General features: G+C 31.9%; 1 protein-coding gene across 1 annotated transcript in view; it reads left to right on the top strand.

Annotated features, from left to right (window-relative positions):
- Positions 1-3,982: 3,982 nt before the first annotated feature.
- The window catches only part of Rh50 (Rhesus blood group-associated glycoprotein Rh50), a 39,469-nt gene continuing 24,993 nt past the window's right edge, over positions 3,983-18,458 (top strand). Inside the window, exons 1-2 of the mRNA XM_085948889.1 lie at positions 3,983-4,434; positions 15,186-15,418. Coding sequence (XP_085805015.1) covers positions 15,250-15,418 — 169 coding nt within the window. The 5' untranslated portion in view covers positions 3,983-4,434; positions 15,186-15,249. The remainder of the gene's footprint in view (positions 4,435-15,185; positions 15,419-18,458) is intronic.

Here is an 18,458-nt window from a genome sequence, read left to right as displayed (position 1 = left end):
ATTACCTTAATTATCGAAGGCCATAAGCTAAGATAATATCTTAGTGTTAAAAGACTGAAACGTCGAACTTCTCAGAAGGTAAATTAAATATGTCTTTGTTTATTTATTCTATTTCTTAAAAAACTTTTTGAACACTTAATGATTTAATATCAATAAAGAAATACGTCTGGGTAATTCACTTTGTTAAAAGTGGATAGCAGTATGTTTATTTTTTAAATCTCACATTATTATTAATTTATGTGAAATTATAAAATGAACTAACATTACGTGGGTAATATTTATATTGTAAATCAACGTTCGTTCGAACTCAGTTTTATTTCTGATGTATTTATATGGCATTAAAAGTATGTTTCTCTTATATTATCGTTCTTATTTAATATTCAGCTACGACCTACTACTCGTCTAGTGCTGTTGTGTTTTTTTTTATTATATTGAATGTATTTGAGTGGTTTAGAAATAAATGCGGCGGTTCGTATTTTCGTAAAATGTTGGCGATTCATTAAATCTTAAATGTAAACATGTTAAAAATTAATTCGTCAACATTGTTATAAAACAGAAACTGGCGTTTTTGTTTCTAGAGTCCTAATTTTGTGCGCCGATCATAAAGTGTGTAAAAAAACTCTACACAAAACGCTACTACAGGACATTGTACCATGGTTTAAGAAGTATACAATGACCTCATTGTAATCCTTGTAAACTGAAAATCTATTTGGATCGCAATCGCTTTGCGCCCATGAACGTAGTATTGTTCATAATACTGCTACATGTTCTACTTCGCGATGTGAGTGATACACATATGAATAACAATGAAAAGTTGATAGATGTCTTCAAAAATGCTGATGAGGAGCTGGCGCTGATGCTAACCCAAGGTTACGTCACCGGAACGGACGGAATTCATCAACATCGTAAAGGGAAGGTTAAGAATATCATATAAAACATATAAATAAAACTGAAACATATCATCGATAAGAATACATGTTATTACATAATGAAAATCTGTCGTTTCCAATACTTTGGTAGGTACAAGAAAACAAAATATTAGTGAAAAATAGAATTGATGTTAATTTTTCTCACTTACTGAATTAGTAAAGTTTTATATTTTTTTTTTTGCTATATTTAGACCACAAAGTTAGACTACTTGAATAATTTTTTCTATAAAGATAAGTTTTTACTGTTTATTTACCCTCTTGAGCGTGAAAGAAATAAGAGAAATATTGGTGAATACAAGGGTGTTACGTAATCGAGATTATTTTAGGCCAACTGTAATGATTTTTACAACAAAACAAATGAAAGACTAAAAAGAAATTTCGATATCTGGTTGAAGCTATTATGTAATCTCGTGTTGTGGATTTAAATAAGTACGTTATCTGGAGCCTATAAGTAAGGTGACATAATAATAATATTATGTCACCTTAGTATTCTTAAATTATGTATGTGAAAAAGACGACATTTAAAAAACTATATTCTTTTATTGTTTTTGATTACCATCACAATCGCACCCGACTCACTGAAATGCTACAATGAAAACTAAATCGGCTTAATGTTAATACTCCACTCCACCTGCCAAAGAAATAGAAGCGTAAAATACGAACCTTGCAATAATTTATAATAATTTACATTTTAAAAGTGTTTTTGTTATTAATCGATTTCTATCCAAAAATATCAATAATACAAATATGTTTTATTTGAAGTCAAATTTTAACTTACAATAAATTATAAAAAATGTTATTACATAATATAATATTCTTCTTCTTCGACCGTATCGACTCCTTAGATGGAGCATAATATGGACACCACGTGGCACATCCAAGAATCTCTATCGCTAGCCAGTCATCTTGCGTCATTTCAGGTAATAAACCATATAGATAGTATTTAGCGGCCTTCCAGGACGCCGAATTCCGATTAGCTTAAAGAACAGGCAATCCAGGTTGATATTCTCTTCTGGCATCCGCAGCATGTGGCCGAGCCAGGAGGTCCAACGTCGCGTCTTTACTCTCAGCGTGATGAGAGGCTACCCAGTATCCGTCGCATACATATGTTCTCGAAGCTCAGTATACGGTAGGTCTGAGCCGTCGTACCATAATTCTTTACTGTAAAGCACCACCGTCAGAATGCAAGCGTCAAATAGGCGACATTTAGTATTATATTATGGTAATGTTTATCAATAAAATTTTCTTTAATGCAGACAAAATATTTTTGAATATTTATTAGTTTTAATGTAAAAAAATTTAAATGTCTACCCACTTATTCTTCATTTAAAATACTTTCTATTTTTATTTAATCAAGTTTCAATATTGTGACCTTACTGGAATTAGATTTTGACAGTACTCTAAAAGGGATGAAGTGCTGAGCTCAAACCATTCTCTAAAATTATTTAGTCAGAACTGTTCCTCTTTTTCCAGGGCTTCGCTTACCGAACATCTTCTCTTGAATAATAACATACAGAAGTTGATACCTTTCGGGAGGCCGCATGATTTGTTGGCCCAAGGTTTACCAACGTTCTGTTTTTTATTTTAACTTTATTTTTTATTTTTGATAATATAATCTTAATATTTTCTTGACTTTCCTTTCAGCTGATATGTACCATGCGGATGTACATACATATTTCAAAAGTTTAAAGATTTTTGAGTGTTTTTTTTTATGTCCACTCCATACAATAGGACAAAAAGACATAGAATTTTACCATTTTAAGTCCCAGATTTAGGTCGCGGCTATATAGAATTTTCCTCAATCGTTTAAAAACATCCCTTGTCTTCTCGACTCGAAATTTCAGTTCAATGGTATGATCCCAGTTAGCATCCAGGGTGCAATCTAAATATACTTTTGTTGTAGCAATCGATGGTTCCTTGAGAACCAAAAAGTGTCTCCAGAATCCATGGCTTACGACTCATTCTCAAATTAATATTATTTATTTAAATATTGTTTAGTACGTGCATTTTCATTGAATACATTTTTCACTGAATTCTTAGTAAACACTTTTTCACCTCAGCAACGTTTATTATATTAAAAATGTATCTTCTCATCGAAGCCTGAGATACTCAGTGTAAGCATTTTCCATCGTGATGGGTTCAATAAAAAATGCTTTCACGATGGAACAAATTTCACGCCGTATCGTCGCGTTGAAGGCTAAACTATCTCACTCCTCATTGAATCTCAATCGTGTAACTGTCACTCTCCTTCGGATTATCTTATATCATGTAATACTGTCTCTATGCACCTATGTAAACTGTAACTGTCAAACCGCAAATAAACATGCAATCTAAATTGTCGTCAGGCTTCAGTTCTTCACTCCACCATCGCTCATCAACCTCACCTACTGCCAACGTGGTGACCACAAATACGTCGCCAAACATACTCTTATACTCTTTCCATAGACAGAATATTTCGCAGATTCTGTCATCTATAGAGATCGTCATGCGTATATATATATATTTATTTTTTTTAAATTTCGGTTTAAGCCGTATTTAGAGAGGTCACCATTACTATTAATGTGTATTTCCAAACCTTCCCGACTGCCTATTTATATTCTATTTACATTGATCCCCTCGTTTGATATCATTAGAACGTCATTAAACATAAGTATATTTTTTTATTATTATTATTTGTTTCTTTATTAAACGCCACAACAGGCCGTGAAGCCCAATAATAGTGGTAAAACTCCCAGGCTTGAGGAATTTACATATTAGATTATGTAAATATATTTTGACATCACCGGGATCGAACCCAGAATTCCGGGATGGAAGGCCAGCGCCTTGTGCACTGCACCACGAGAGCCGCCAATATTTGCTAAATTTATAATACATATTATTTAATATCATTGGGGATAAAATGCAGCTTTGACTCACTCCTTGTTGAATTTCGATGCTTTCAGTCACTGTTTTTCTGACTTTAACGGAGGCATTTTGTTGCCAAAATTATATTATAAAAATATTCGCGCACCACGCTTTGAGAGGTAGACGAAAATCTAGGGAAAGCCTTATTTACTCATTCACGAAACGCAAACATCGACCGAGGTCTTAAACAAATGTGATCAAAATATCGTGGAGCGCGATGCGGTGAGCGCACTCTGATTGGACCCAGCCGGGACTTAAAGCCGTGACCAATTATTATATTATCAGTAGGGTCAACACTGTGTGAGAGAATCCAAACACCGCAGTTTGACTATGTGCCTCCGACAACGCGCTCCGGGTGACTTTTAGGAGATCGCGAATATATTTCAGTATTAGAAACGTCTCTAAAGAATTTCCCGGTTGAATGAAAACAGCTTTTCCTCTTCAACTATTAAAGAGTATCATTAGAATCTCGTACTTATAATCGTTAATCTTATTATTAATATTTTTGTGATTATTAATTACCGTGTTATTAAAAATCCTGTGATTAAAATGTGAAAAAGTTTTAAGTGAAAAGGGAATATCACTTTGTTTATTAAATAAGGTACATATTATGAAATCATTTTTATAATAGTTGTCCGATTCCTATACCTATAAAAGTGAACGGTGAAATAATCTCCACTATGAAATATATTGTATTTCATTATTTCTTCAAAACTTGTAAATGAGTGCTTCATAATTTCATAGTGGTTATTAGAAAGCTTGTCACTTTGGTGTTTTGTTTTTTACATTGTTTCCAAATGTTTATGGAAGATTTCTACCATTAAAACATCAGTTAAACTAATAAATACAATTCATTTGATTTCTGATTTAATATTTCAGTTTTTTCTAGAAAAAAAACATGTTTAGATTATGACTGTAACTCACATTTATCGTAAGCCAGGCAGTGAATTTTACCGACTAAGCTACTGATCCAATTAATAATCATGCAGATTTTTCTAACTATGTAATAATTAATGTGTTATTTCAAATACTGATATTATATTCGACATTTTATTTGTAATTTTAAATCAATATACTAATAATACAAACTTTGTTTCCATGACAGCATCCGATTTTCTGAAAACGTTGGCTGTCACTTGCTAATATTGTATATTATTTATTGAATAATATACATACTTTAAAAATACAACTTTAGTATTGATTAAACATACATAATTTCAAACAATCTCAGAAGTATACATAACTTTATTTGGTAAATACCAAAGATGTGAAATAAAAACCGTCTTATATAGAGATTATAGCCTTAATCTATGAAATTAAAGCAGAAAAAGAACTCTGGCTTACTGATTAAGTTAGCTGCAATATAGTGAAATCACATTGCAGATTCAATCGAAGAGAATTTCACACTTCTTCTATGATATTCTAGTAAAATTTCAGATTCACCTAATTAGTTAATTACATACATGGTTATATGTGCAGATATTATCATATTAATCATAAAAATTCGTTCGTTTGGATAGTCTATATATCGACTGTTTTTTCATTGATATGGTAATTTTTATTTGACACTTCTATAAATAATATAAACAAAGCATCAAACTTCAAACTAGAACGTGAGCCACCATTTTGTTTTTAGGCATCCAATATAAGAATAAAATAATGAATTTGTTACCAATATAACCACATAACCTTTCGATTCGATGGTCAAACTGCCTTCGAAATTCCTTATGTGAAAATGTGTATAAGACTCATTCTATCTAGAGTCCAAATTATTTGGTAAATATCTATATAAGTACATTGTTTTTTTCTAATATTAACACTTCTCTTTATAAAATCTTCCGTGGATTTTTTTATATATTATTATTTATTTACGTCACTGTTATTACTTGTCAATATTTCATCCTCTTTTATAGATACTCAATCATCTCATATTTTATTAAGTTTATTATCTGTATACAAAAAGCTGTCGATATATACCTACTCCATTGTTTTATAAATGTTATTCAAAATCAATACATATCAGATTTCCCCATAAACAGTTATTCGCGATAAGCTACCACACATGTTATATTATAAATATGTTCGAATTTTCAAAACATTTCCATTTACAAATCGTGGCATCATACTTCATAATATAATATATTGTTATTATTTGAAAAATATACATACGTATTTTCCAGGGAACACAATTATATAGGAGATGGGTTGCCGTTTTGGTGAGTCTGTAAGAAGGTATAATTCTCGATTGCAAACTTAAACACGTGTTAAAAATGTGTTATTTTCAATTGTTAAGTATATATGCATAATATGACACTTAGCAGGCTTTATATTCTTTCGTTTTATGGTCTAACCGTAATTAAGTAATAGTACCTAAAGCGGTTTCAAAGCATTTGTCCATGGCGACTGGCTTTCGCATTTCCCTATCATTAATCTACTCTGTGGTGTTTACTTACATACTATTCGATTCTTATTACCTGCTTGAGTTAATGATTTAGATAATTGGTTCTGAACTTATTTCATTGCATTTTACACTAAAGAAAATATAAATATTTTCTCGTAACAGTGATTGATACATTTTACTTTTTATAACTCATAAATTAAGTTATTTCGTGTCATCGGCGTATTTCTTGAATTTCTCTCAGAACTCAAACTTTCAATAATAAAGTATACACAGGTAGAGTTTGGTGGCATGATTGGCTCTTGTTTATACGTTACACAGTATTACTAGTAATGGTACATATTATCAATTTAGAGTAGTATAATCAATTTAACCATGGCTACCAAGTAATACATAAATGCATATTGGCTGTAATGAAATCTATTGAAATATAGGTCGAGTTAAATTTTTTAATATTCTTAGTCTAAAGAAAAAATGAAATATATGCCCAGACTCAGTTGTGTATTATTGTGTCAATTACGAAGGGGCTAATATTTTTCATGCATACTATCAGTATGTCCATTTTTTCCATAGTTGTCCTGGAAATATGACCAAATTCAGCTATTTGTAATAAAGTTTTTTTTATTGTTTTCAATATAATTAAACATATGTTTAATAACCATAACAGTACATTATGTAAGCAGACATTTTACCTTACAATCTTACAATTAATTATTAGTTGATATACTCGCGCTTTTTTAAGATAACACAATGTCATTCATGTCTGGGTCGATACTTGAAAGAGCTACTCATAAAAAACAATATTCTGCGATGTATCAGCTGTAAAACTATCGCGGCACACTGGTTGGTACATTCTGACTTAGATTGCAACAAAATATAAAAGACGTATTCTTGCAAGAATCTTAAAAACTTTATCTGTAACTAAGGGGATTTTTAAATGCATTTTTTATTACAAAATTTATTTATGGCGATTCTACAATGTGTTTACTGTGGATGAATAATTGGTATTCCAAGCAAAAACAATTTGAAAGCTGATATTCTTTGTACACATAATAAAATACTGTACGTAACAAATTTGCTACAACATAATACAATAAAACTAATACAATAAAGTATATATTTTAATATAAACATACCAATATATTTTTTACTTTGTAATTAATCAAGCCATACGTAAATTGAAAACGTTAGTTTTTTTTACCTATAACAATCTTGTGTAGATAGATGTTTTTAGAGATTTTAAAAAAAGTATTTCAAGAGGTGCCACACCAATCAAAGTAATTGCGAATCATTAAGTTGTAAGGAAACGTGATAACATGAAGTAATATCTTAGTATGTGCATAATGCATTTTTCTGTTAAACGTTCTGGAAAAATACAATGTTTATTAAATATATTATTGTCTTCTTAGTATGATCACAGTGCAAGAAAATACATTTTCCAATAATATAAAAATCTTTTTCAACGCAGGGATCTCATTAGGGATTGCAATACCGAATAAAATTACCAATACTGGTATTTCGGTATTTCCTATTGAATACCGGTATTGATACCGGGTATTCATGAAATAAATGGAAATAATTACAAGATCAAAATAACTTTTTATATACTACGTTTTTAAATTTTCTGTTGAATCATATAAACTTGACAATTCTATGTATTAATAAATACTTTTTTTCGTACTGATAGAAATACTCAATAAATATTATAGAATACTGAAATGTCATTTTGACATTTCATATTGATTTCCATAGTAACGCACGTATATATTAATAATTTAGTTGCTAGGACCCACTTAGCGACCAATAATAGTGAGTAGTAAATATTACTTTTAACGACTTTTTTCCGAAACATACAAAACAGAATTAACTTAAAATGAATTCAATTCTGCTTAAAGATAGCCAAAAGTATTAAAAGAATGCATTGTCGTCGTGTTCTGATATATTCTAAATGTTTCAAATGTCTAGCTAGTCAGGAAGTTAGTTAAAAATCTTCAATCGTCCAATACAAATCTTGGACAAACAAGAAAAAAATTGTACTGGACACACAAGAAATATTCTGTATCGGAAAAACAAGAATACGAGCTAATAAAAACGTGGTAATAAAATTGAAGTATCTACCAACAATATCTACCAAAAACCACCAAAAAATTTAGATATAAAAATCTTTTTAAAATAATGTTTTATAGCGAAAATATCTAATATAGGTACTTACATATATTTAAACCTTTAAAAATAGGTGAATAGATCTAAAACCCGCGAACTACTGGCGAAAACATTTGGATAAATTTAAAAATAGGGAAGTACTTACCTATAATGCAAACGTATTTTCACAAATTGTCGTTGCTGCTCACCTAGGACGTGGCTGAGAAATGGAAGTAAGCCAGATATTACGTAACCCTACAAAAAAATTACAGCCCTGTTAAACCTTTTGCACATTTTGTTTCCGCTTTCAATACCAAATATACCGGTATAGACTGATTTTTAAAACCGGTATTTCGGTATCGAAATATACTGGGATACTGGTTTTAAAATACCGGTATTGCAATCCCTAGATCTCTAGAATGAGATTCAGAATTCGGGTGATTAGCTCATCAGACAGCCTTCTCTGCGCCTTTTTAGTCATTCAGTGACACACAGACTTTGTTAGTAGAAAGCCTATATCATTCATAATTTAACAACAAAGGTTTTACATAACCTATTTTTAAATAATGAAATATTTAGAAAATATTATTAGTAATATCAAACGCATAATTGAAGTACCTACCTACCTAGCGATAGTTATAGTTAGGAGACTAAATCCTGTGGCAACAATGGATGAAGGAATAAGATTTTAGGAATTGTGTGGTCATCACTGATGTGTGTCGAAAAGTATTATGTAGTTAATTATAATTTACGGACTATTACCATAAACGCCAGTGTAGATAAGTAATGTATGATTTATTTATGAATAACACATTATAAGCTGGCTGGATATTAAGAAATCAATCAAAACGATACAACTTTTAAGAGTAAATTCTAGAGAGGAGATTGTATCCATTTAAGATAGGCAAGCAGAAAAAAATTAAATGCAGAAGGATATAATAATATTACATAACATTTGAGGCTATGTGTATTACCAAATAGGCGGCAATTTAAGTCAACTTATGATTAGCATTTTACGTAAATAAATCTCTTCATACTTATTGACATGTCCCTTTTGTAAATTACATATTGTATGGGTCTTAAAAGGAGTCATCTAGTTAAGAGTTCTCCGATATTTTACAAAATTCTACAAGAACAAAGAGGTTTTAAAATCACTGTTCTTCAATTTTTAACCTGATCAAATACTAAAAGTTTCTTCAGGATATCACTTTCATTGCAGGCTATGTAAAAAAATTGGAAAGTCTGGTGCAGGTAGGGATTGCAATATCGGTATTTCAAAACCGGTATCCCAGTATTTTTCCAAACCGAAATACCGGTTTTAAAAATCAGATAATACCGATGTATTCGTTATCAACAGTGGAAACAAAACGTATTAATTAACATAAAAGGCTTAATAGGTCTGTATTTTTTGTCAGGTTACGCGATGTCTGGTTTACTTCCGTGGCTCTTCATCGTCATTGGTGACCAGCAATGACACATGCTATAAAATATTAATATGTTTATTGTTAGATACCAACATCTGCTTTTTTCTAATTATTTTACGAATACCGGTATTCAATATAAAATACCGAAATACCGGTATTGGTATTTTTATTCGGTATTGCAATCCTTAAGCGCAGGCAACCCGAGAAAAATATGAAAACAGACTTTTAAAAATTAGATATAGGTACAACAAATTAGCCAGAAATTCCTGCGTTTTATTGGATTTTAATGGAGTTTAGTTTATTTCAAGTTCAGAGGAAAAACAAAATAATAAAATTTTCAAATAACTGGCAGTAAAAATGGCATTATTTGATTACTCTCACTTGATGGACACACGCCAAAAAAATGTTTGGTACTAACATAAATAAAATTGGCAGTTGGTTACCGTTTTTTTCTGTCTCTATACTATTATATTATGTGTTTCATTAGCCATTTTTAACTACCGATCTGTTTATAATGTTAACACTTTTATTATTCATTCATAAAATCGTATTTTAATGATGTTTAGTCGATTTTATAACAAACGTTCAACGAATTTATGTTGCATTGATAATAAAAATACAAATTGATAGGTAATAAAATATTTATTTATATGTGTATCTGGGAAAACTGACGAAAATTAGAATAGTTGATAGTACCTTATTTATATACCTGCAGAGCTATTCTTAATAGTTAACACGGTAACACGATTCCGTTATTTTTATTGATCCAAAATAACACGGATATTACTCGGAGCAATTCCATAATAATTACGAGATAAAAAGAACTTTACCACGTTTTTAATTTTTTTGTTGAATCATATAAACTTGACAATTCTATGTATTAATAATTTGCAACAAACAAACAAACAAACAAACAAACAAACAAACAAACAAACAAACAAACAAACAAACAAACAAACAAACAAACAAACAAACAAACAAATAAACAAACATAGAATACTGAAATGTCATTTTGATTTCCATAGTAACGCACGTATATTTTAATAATTTAGTTGCTAGGACCATCCCCTTAGCAACCAATAATAGTGGATTGGATTACGGATTTCTTCTGAAATAACTTTTCATACAAAACAGAAATAACTGAAAATGAATTCAATTCTACTTGAAGATGGCTAAAATTATTAAAAGAATGCATTGGCATCGTGTTCTGATATATTCTAAAAGTTTAAAATGTCTAGCTAGTCGGGAAGTTAGTTAAAAATTGCAAGATTTGTACTGGATAAACAGCCACCGGACAAACAAGAATACGAGCTAAGAAAAACATGGTAAAAATGGTGGTTATCTACAACAATATATATTAATCGGATGCATCTGGAATTTAATTAATTATTAAGTTCGATATCTCATTAGAATCAAGTGTGATATGTTAAAAATATTTTTCAGTACTATTCAACAACATTAAGGCCCGTTTCACACGGGACACTTGTGTCCAGCCACCGGTGTGTCAAGCGGCTGCATTTACATATTAATGAATCGGCCCATTCAGACGGAGACACACGAGTGTCGCGTACATTTATATTATGTAAATGCGGCAACTCAACACACCGGTGGCTAGACACAGGTGTCTCGTGTGAAACGGCTCTAACAGCTCGCTGTTATCGTGGTCATAACCGGCCATGTTAAAAAAAAACCTCACGCCTGACAGTTAATTTCCCGAGTAATTAACTGCCTGAATACGACATAATATCATATTTATCACTTTTTTTATTGATTTTAGAGTTTAGTGATACGTTACAATACTGATGACATGAAAAATAAATTCACATAGCTATTTAATTATTATTCTATTACGGCAACACAGAACATCTGTGACACGTTCGGGGACCATAAGAGTGTTTTGAAACGGTCAACAATTTCAAATACTTAGGATTATCCATTAATAATGCTAGTAGCCTAGAAAATTAAATAAAGATAAGAAGTATATTGTGCTCGGTAACAAATGGCCCTTCGTCCTAACTAAGGTGCTGCATTTCTATGCATGGATGATAGGATTTCTTTGATGGCCCTAGTAGTGTAATGCGTAAGCCATTGACTTTTCATCCGGGATTTCCCAGTTCGGCCCGGTGGGGTCAAGTGCTTCTGTGATTGTTTCACTCATATTAATTATGTTATACTCGTGTTATCATACTGCTATTACGCCCACGATGGGCTATCGTGTCGGCCTAAAATGTATTGGTTCCGACAGTGGCGAAGGCTCCATACTAGGCGATTATTTAAAGCCTACCTTCTAAGAAAAATTATATATCTTCAAGTATTTAGTTTATATTAAAATAAAGTAAATAAAAAATATGTCATCTATCGTCAGAATTTAGAATACCGTTTAGTTTAGTTGAGTTTCGAAAAAAAATTGGTGGCCATAAGCGCCATCTATTTTCAACTGAATTAGCTTTGGATTCCGATCGACAGAATCCAAACAACATTTTGTATCGCTATGACGCCACATTATATCACGCATTTCTGTAAATTTAAACCGAATCTATAAGCGCTCCTACGCTTACTGTAGGCCCTACACTCTTTAAGAATATGTTTATTGTCGATGTCTGTCGCTTTAACCAAATAATAAATATACAAGATGATTTAAAAAAAAAAACATAATTTAAACTCATCGTTAGTGAGCTATTGAAATTTCATCGATTTAGTGTGTCATTGTCATTAGTGTGTACCTATTCATCAGTATTAATATCGGATTACCTTCATATTGCCCGTAAGTATATCTGACAAGTATATTTTTTTCTCATATCTCCACAGCCTACCTCTTTCCAAAAGTCACCCTTCGCCACTGGGTTCCGAGGTTAGAATCTTGGGTCTGTAAAAATCACTTGATGTTTTTCAATGTGTTTTGGACCAAATACGTTAATCAAATGGCTAAAATTCAATCCTCGTAAAAACAAAAATCTGTTAATACAATCTTCACTTTCTTGGGGCCCATCTGTTCTTCTTCCCATGATCGATCGGATATGGTTTTAAAAAAAAATACACAACTATTGTCATTAAGTCTCATGACCTGTTATAATGTTAACTTTATATATGTATACTGTATAATTTAATGTATTACTCACAATCCATTACTCCGATGGAACTTCTTTGTCATCCATCATTGATGTGTTATTTAATTTAAATGAAATCTACTCAACTGATTATAATCGATTTCATAGATACATGCATACAAATAATTTAATCATGACCAGTGCTTCCCAAAACAATGAAAAATCCTTTTATAAACTCTTATTAACTTAATATGGTGCATATTTCAACAGAAAAATAACTAGATGTAATTCTTTGCTCATACTATAATGCAATGGCGACGGGTGGAGGTAGGCTGTTAAAATCCGACATAAATAGTGTACATAAATTTTGTTACTTATACGTATTTGTTTTTATTAAACTAGGACTACAATTTACAAAACAGATGATGTTGGTTAGTTTTTAAAATCAATTAAACACTGCCTAAACTAAGCCAAATTAGTAAACACTTTTTCATTCATACTGATATTTGTTTTCGGTGAGTTAAGAATACATATTATTACAGATGGCGTTGGTTAGTTCTTCTATAGTTCTATTATGGCTTGGTTTTCGCTGGGCTTAATAGAATTTTATAACACCAATCTGTAATAATTGTGGTTTTACTTCAATGAAAACAAATACGTATGACAGATATAGTTTAGTGTGCACTATTTATGTCGGATTTTAACAGCCTACCTCCACCCTGGCACCACTGCTATAATGAGACGCGTATTGAAAATTCTTATTTTATTGCCTTGCTCTTTATTCTCACTTTGTTATTCCAACCTACACAATTATTTTATTGGTTGTACAATTCAATATGAATATTGGCCATGTTCTCGGTTTCTTCACCCTCTTTTTACGAGAAATGGATGTTAATATTAACCACTTCATTAACCGTTATACCTATCCATGCTCTAGGTTCAAATATTCAATGAAAAGCAATATGCAAATTTTTCGACCCGTGACTTGAACCTCCGAACCACGATTGCATAAATGGACAGATTGCCACTCGTCTATCGCAGGCACTATAATATAAAATTCAAAAAAACTATAGATACGTATGAACATTTTATGTCAACACTCGACATGCGTGATCCATAAAGCTAACATACCTACATATTACGTCTGCCCACTAATAAAAATAAACAATTTGTAACACACTAATAATTTAAAATTTGTATAACCATTGTTATAAGAACATATTTATACAAATGACTATTTGTAGTCCATTACGAATGCAAAATATGTGCAAATGCACTAACAAACAACAAGTGTGAACATCAAGTGTGAACGGCAGTTACTCGAACGGCGGCAAATTGAAGAAAACCATTTGGTATATATAGAAATAGCTACCTAAACTTAGTAATAACGAAAATATCTTAACATTAAAAAATTCAGCTCACTGGTTCTGTCGGGTTCGCGATATCTAGTTTACTTCGGTTGCCCTTCGACGTCCTTGGTCACCAGAAATGACACGTGCAGATTTACGAATAATTAGTCTGATATTTGTTAGTAATGTATCCATACAACCCATTTCTTAGATATAGGACTCATGAAAGGATGATAAAAATAATGTATAAAAAAAATGAGGCGGCATTTCGACGCTGCCTAGAGACGGCATTTTATCTAGGGACGTCACTGCGTATTGTATATTGTGAACTGTCCAAACTACATTTAATTTGATCACTAGTATGGACACGCATTACATTTCAAACAAATGTTTATGTACCTGCATAATTTATTTGTTCGTGTTAAAGCTTACAGAACAATATAAATTTGTTGTAAGTATAATTTGTTTGCGGCTGGGTAGATATCAATCATCATGTATGGTGGAAAATCATGCTTGTCGATTTATTTCGAGGTTAAAAAATACATGTTTTGCTTTTTTTATTGGAGAACAGCGTTATTATATGAAAAAAGATTTAAAGTTATAGATATATTATTTTGAAAAAAAAACGTTTAGGTATATGTATATAAATTACATTAAAACAATAAATTATGTACATATTGAAAAATATGTTGGCTGCATTGGGGAAAACTTAATTTACTACATTTCAATGATAAATATTATTTAAAAAAATAAATATGTAGGTAATAATGAAATTGGATAAAAAAATAATGTCTTTGGAAACGTATTGATTAGTTTAAACCATTGATAAAATGGTCTCAAATTGAAGCATCGTATTTTTTTATTGAGTGCCTCTTGTAAACGTAGCATTCACCCTAAATAACAATATTATTAATGATTATAGTACATAGTTTTCATTTTATTAAAAGAAAATGTATGAAAATCTACATACTGACATCTGTTTTTTTTTTCAGGTTCATCTTAATGCAGCAAAGACTCAACCCTTCCACATAAAATAGTACACATACTAAAAACGAGATGGCGTCGTTTTCAACAATGCTGTCGACAATGCGATTCGACCTGGCTCTGATAATGTCTTTCCAAATAATCCTAATCTTCCTCTACGGATTTTTGGGAGACTATGACGAGGCAGCCGATGCATCGATAAAAACCGACAAACCCAGGGAAATGGATGTCAATTATTCCAGTAAGTATAAAACTATATTATAATAATATGATCCACGAATATAATAATTATTATAAGTAGGTACTTATAGACTTTAATCCGAAAATTCATATATTGTAGTGAAAATCCTTTAAAGATTACAATCATATTTTAATAATATGATCTTCGACTTCGTCTTATTCTAAAATGCGATAATTTTAAAACAATGTAAAAACCAACATCAATCCCATAAATACAAACGTTTAGATACTTAACTACGACGTACCCAGTGGCGCACCCAGGGGGGGGCAGGGGGCCTTGCCCCCCCCAAAATATGAAAATCATCAGAATGATTTTACACATTGAAATCGAAAGCCAATAAACTATACCTTGGGCTTAGACGAACAACACGGCAAAAAAAGATTTATAATTCTCCAGCACCCTTTTTAGTAAATTTTTTTAGATTTTAATTTCTAACACAAAAATTTCGAAACACTAATGTCAGGTTTTTTTAGAAACCCGTTCCCTAATGAAATTCTCGGTGTCCACCCGAATTCCGGAGTGGCATAGGTCATGGCTGGGGAGGGTTGACAGGGCTCTAACCAAGGGGCCCGGGCTGTGGGGGGCCTGGCGTGTCGGGTTGACCAGATAAGTGAGATAAACACACATCATAAATTAGCTTTAATACTAAAAAAAGTCGCTATTATACTTCATAACTATGAACATTTTAATTTATATAATTGTCCAATATATTTTCTGATTATTATGTGTCGATACTCGACAGCTTTATTATTAAAGTAGATGTATTGAAAATTGGCAATAATTCACTGTATAATTACCCTCAATTTGAACTAAAACACAATTTGAAAAACGTTAATGTAGTATTTCACACTGCCTTTAATCTAAGCGGTGGATAGGGGGCCCGTCAAATACCCTAGCCCAGTGGTCGGCAAACTCATTAGTCAATAGAGCCAAATATCAACAGTACAACGATTGAGATTTCTTTTGAGAGCAAAATTTCTTAAACTTAAATTATATACGTAGGTAGTAAGTAGGTACACTGCTAATTTACTTAATAAACTTTAGTTAAAGTTTTAAGTCCTAATTAAGTTATAGGTAGTTACACTGAATAAAACTGAATATCATCCGTAATAATGATCTTATTTATTAATAAAAATTAAATTGTAAGTCAGGTATCCATAAAATTGAATCATGACAATGACTGACAAACTCAATGTGAATAATGGCCCTGCATCTCCTTGTAAAGTTTGGGTAAGTCAGGTTCGTATGTGGTTGATTTAATTCCAGATTCCAGATTCTCATCAATAAATCAATTTCTTAATTTACTCTTGATTTTCTCTCTTGGAAATCTTTTTACTAACCACAAAACTTGCAATATTAACATTGTTGACAGATTTTATTCAGTACCTAATTAAATACAGAACTTTATTTTTATTGACTCTTCTCCTCAGCTGCTTTCTTCCTTGCATCATCGACAGAATATTTAGCGCAAAATTACGAGTTTTTAGTTGTATCTTTCTAAATTTCAATGCGCCATTTTTCTCGACACATAAATACAGGTCGGTAAGCCATTTAAGTTTTGAATAAACGCGAAGTCTCGGTCTATTCAACATTACATTTACAGTTATCATCAACCATTTTCTTTGCTTCTTCTTTGTAGCCATGTCAAATATGGCAGAGAGCATCTGTGGCAGAGCCGCACTCAAGGGGCCAAAGAGCCGCAGTTTACCGACCACTGCCATAGCCTGAGGGCCCGTTTCAGGATGTGGGGGCCATGGTGTAGGTACACCGAGTGCAATAGACAAAAGACCGATAAACGAGATATTAGGCTGTATTGTATTGAGTAGGTTGTGTATAATTTAAATGCAATAATACTTTTTTGTCCATTTTCTATTAATATGTTGGAACCTTAATATTGAAAAACCAAAAATCTACGATAAACATTCGGCGAAAAGAACGAATACACCCACTACGGTGGTGGTGTACATCAAAAGAACATTTTTTTCGGTGGAATTCGGCATAAATATTGTAGCTCTCTAGACCAGTGTTCCCCAAACTTTCGACATCTGTGTACCCCTTCTATAATTTTCGTAACACTGAGTACTCCTCGTCAAAGAAAAATGCATATAAGTACTTTAATAACAATCAAAATATATTTATATATTCCTTTTGTAGTACATAAACAAAATAATAATAAACGAAAAATAAAATTCATTCATAATAAAATATAAATAAAAGTTATATTATAAAAAATAACATTCATTGGTTATTAATTTTAATCTGAGGTGCGGTTTCACACCCAAAAGGCTGTGCCTTTTTTTACGCAATGTCTACAAATGCTGAAAAAGCAACTTCACATTGATATGAAGTTGGAAAAGGCAAGATGTATTTCAGGAATGTCTCTGTTAAAACTGGATACACCTGTTGCATTTGCTAAACGATGTTTAAGTACACTCCTTATATTTATTTTGCAAGAATCCGTCTGAAGCTAATAATTCCAACAATTGCTCTTCTTCCGCATGCGATAAACCTTCTAGCATGGATATTGTATTAATGCTTGTTGCACCAGGCGTAGCCATAACCCGGTGCAGCGCATACCCCCACCAAACTCTTCCCGTACCCCAGGGGGTACGCTTACCACACTTTGGGAAACACTGCTCTAGACCAAGCGGGTAGCACAGCCGATATTATTTAAGTAATCTTTTAGCATACTAGGTACACATGTCCAGCATGGTTCGCTGTTCACTTACAATCCGCCAGTTGCTGATGACACGCTCAATGGTTACCGCCACTATGCCTCCAATTTAATAAAAACTAGGAGAAACTGTACAAATATATCGCCGTGTATTGTGAAAATATGTAAAAATATTTATATTAAAAAGAAAAAGAGCCTATGGGACTAATTTACATTCTCCTCCATGCCCCCCCCCCCCCCCCCCAATAATAAATCCTGGGTGCGCCACTGGACGTACCTATACCTATATAGATGTGTATCTAAAAATAAAATATATATTTAGTATTGAAATTCAAAAGCTTCCCTTGCATAAATTTATTTTCCACC

This window comes from Rhyacophila brunnea, unplaced genomic scaffold (genome assembly GCF_057557595.1).
Source record: "Rhyacophila brunnea isolate RB1 unplaced genomic scaffold, BYU_Rbru_1.0 scaffold_21, whole genome shotgun sequence".
NCBI lineage: Eukaryota > Metazoa > Arthropoda > Insecta > Trichoptera > Rhyacophilidae > Rhyacophila > Rhyacophila brunnea.
This window is presented reverse-complemented; position numbering and strand designations above follow the sequence as displayed.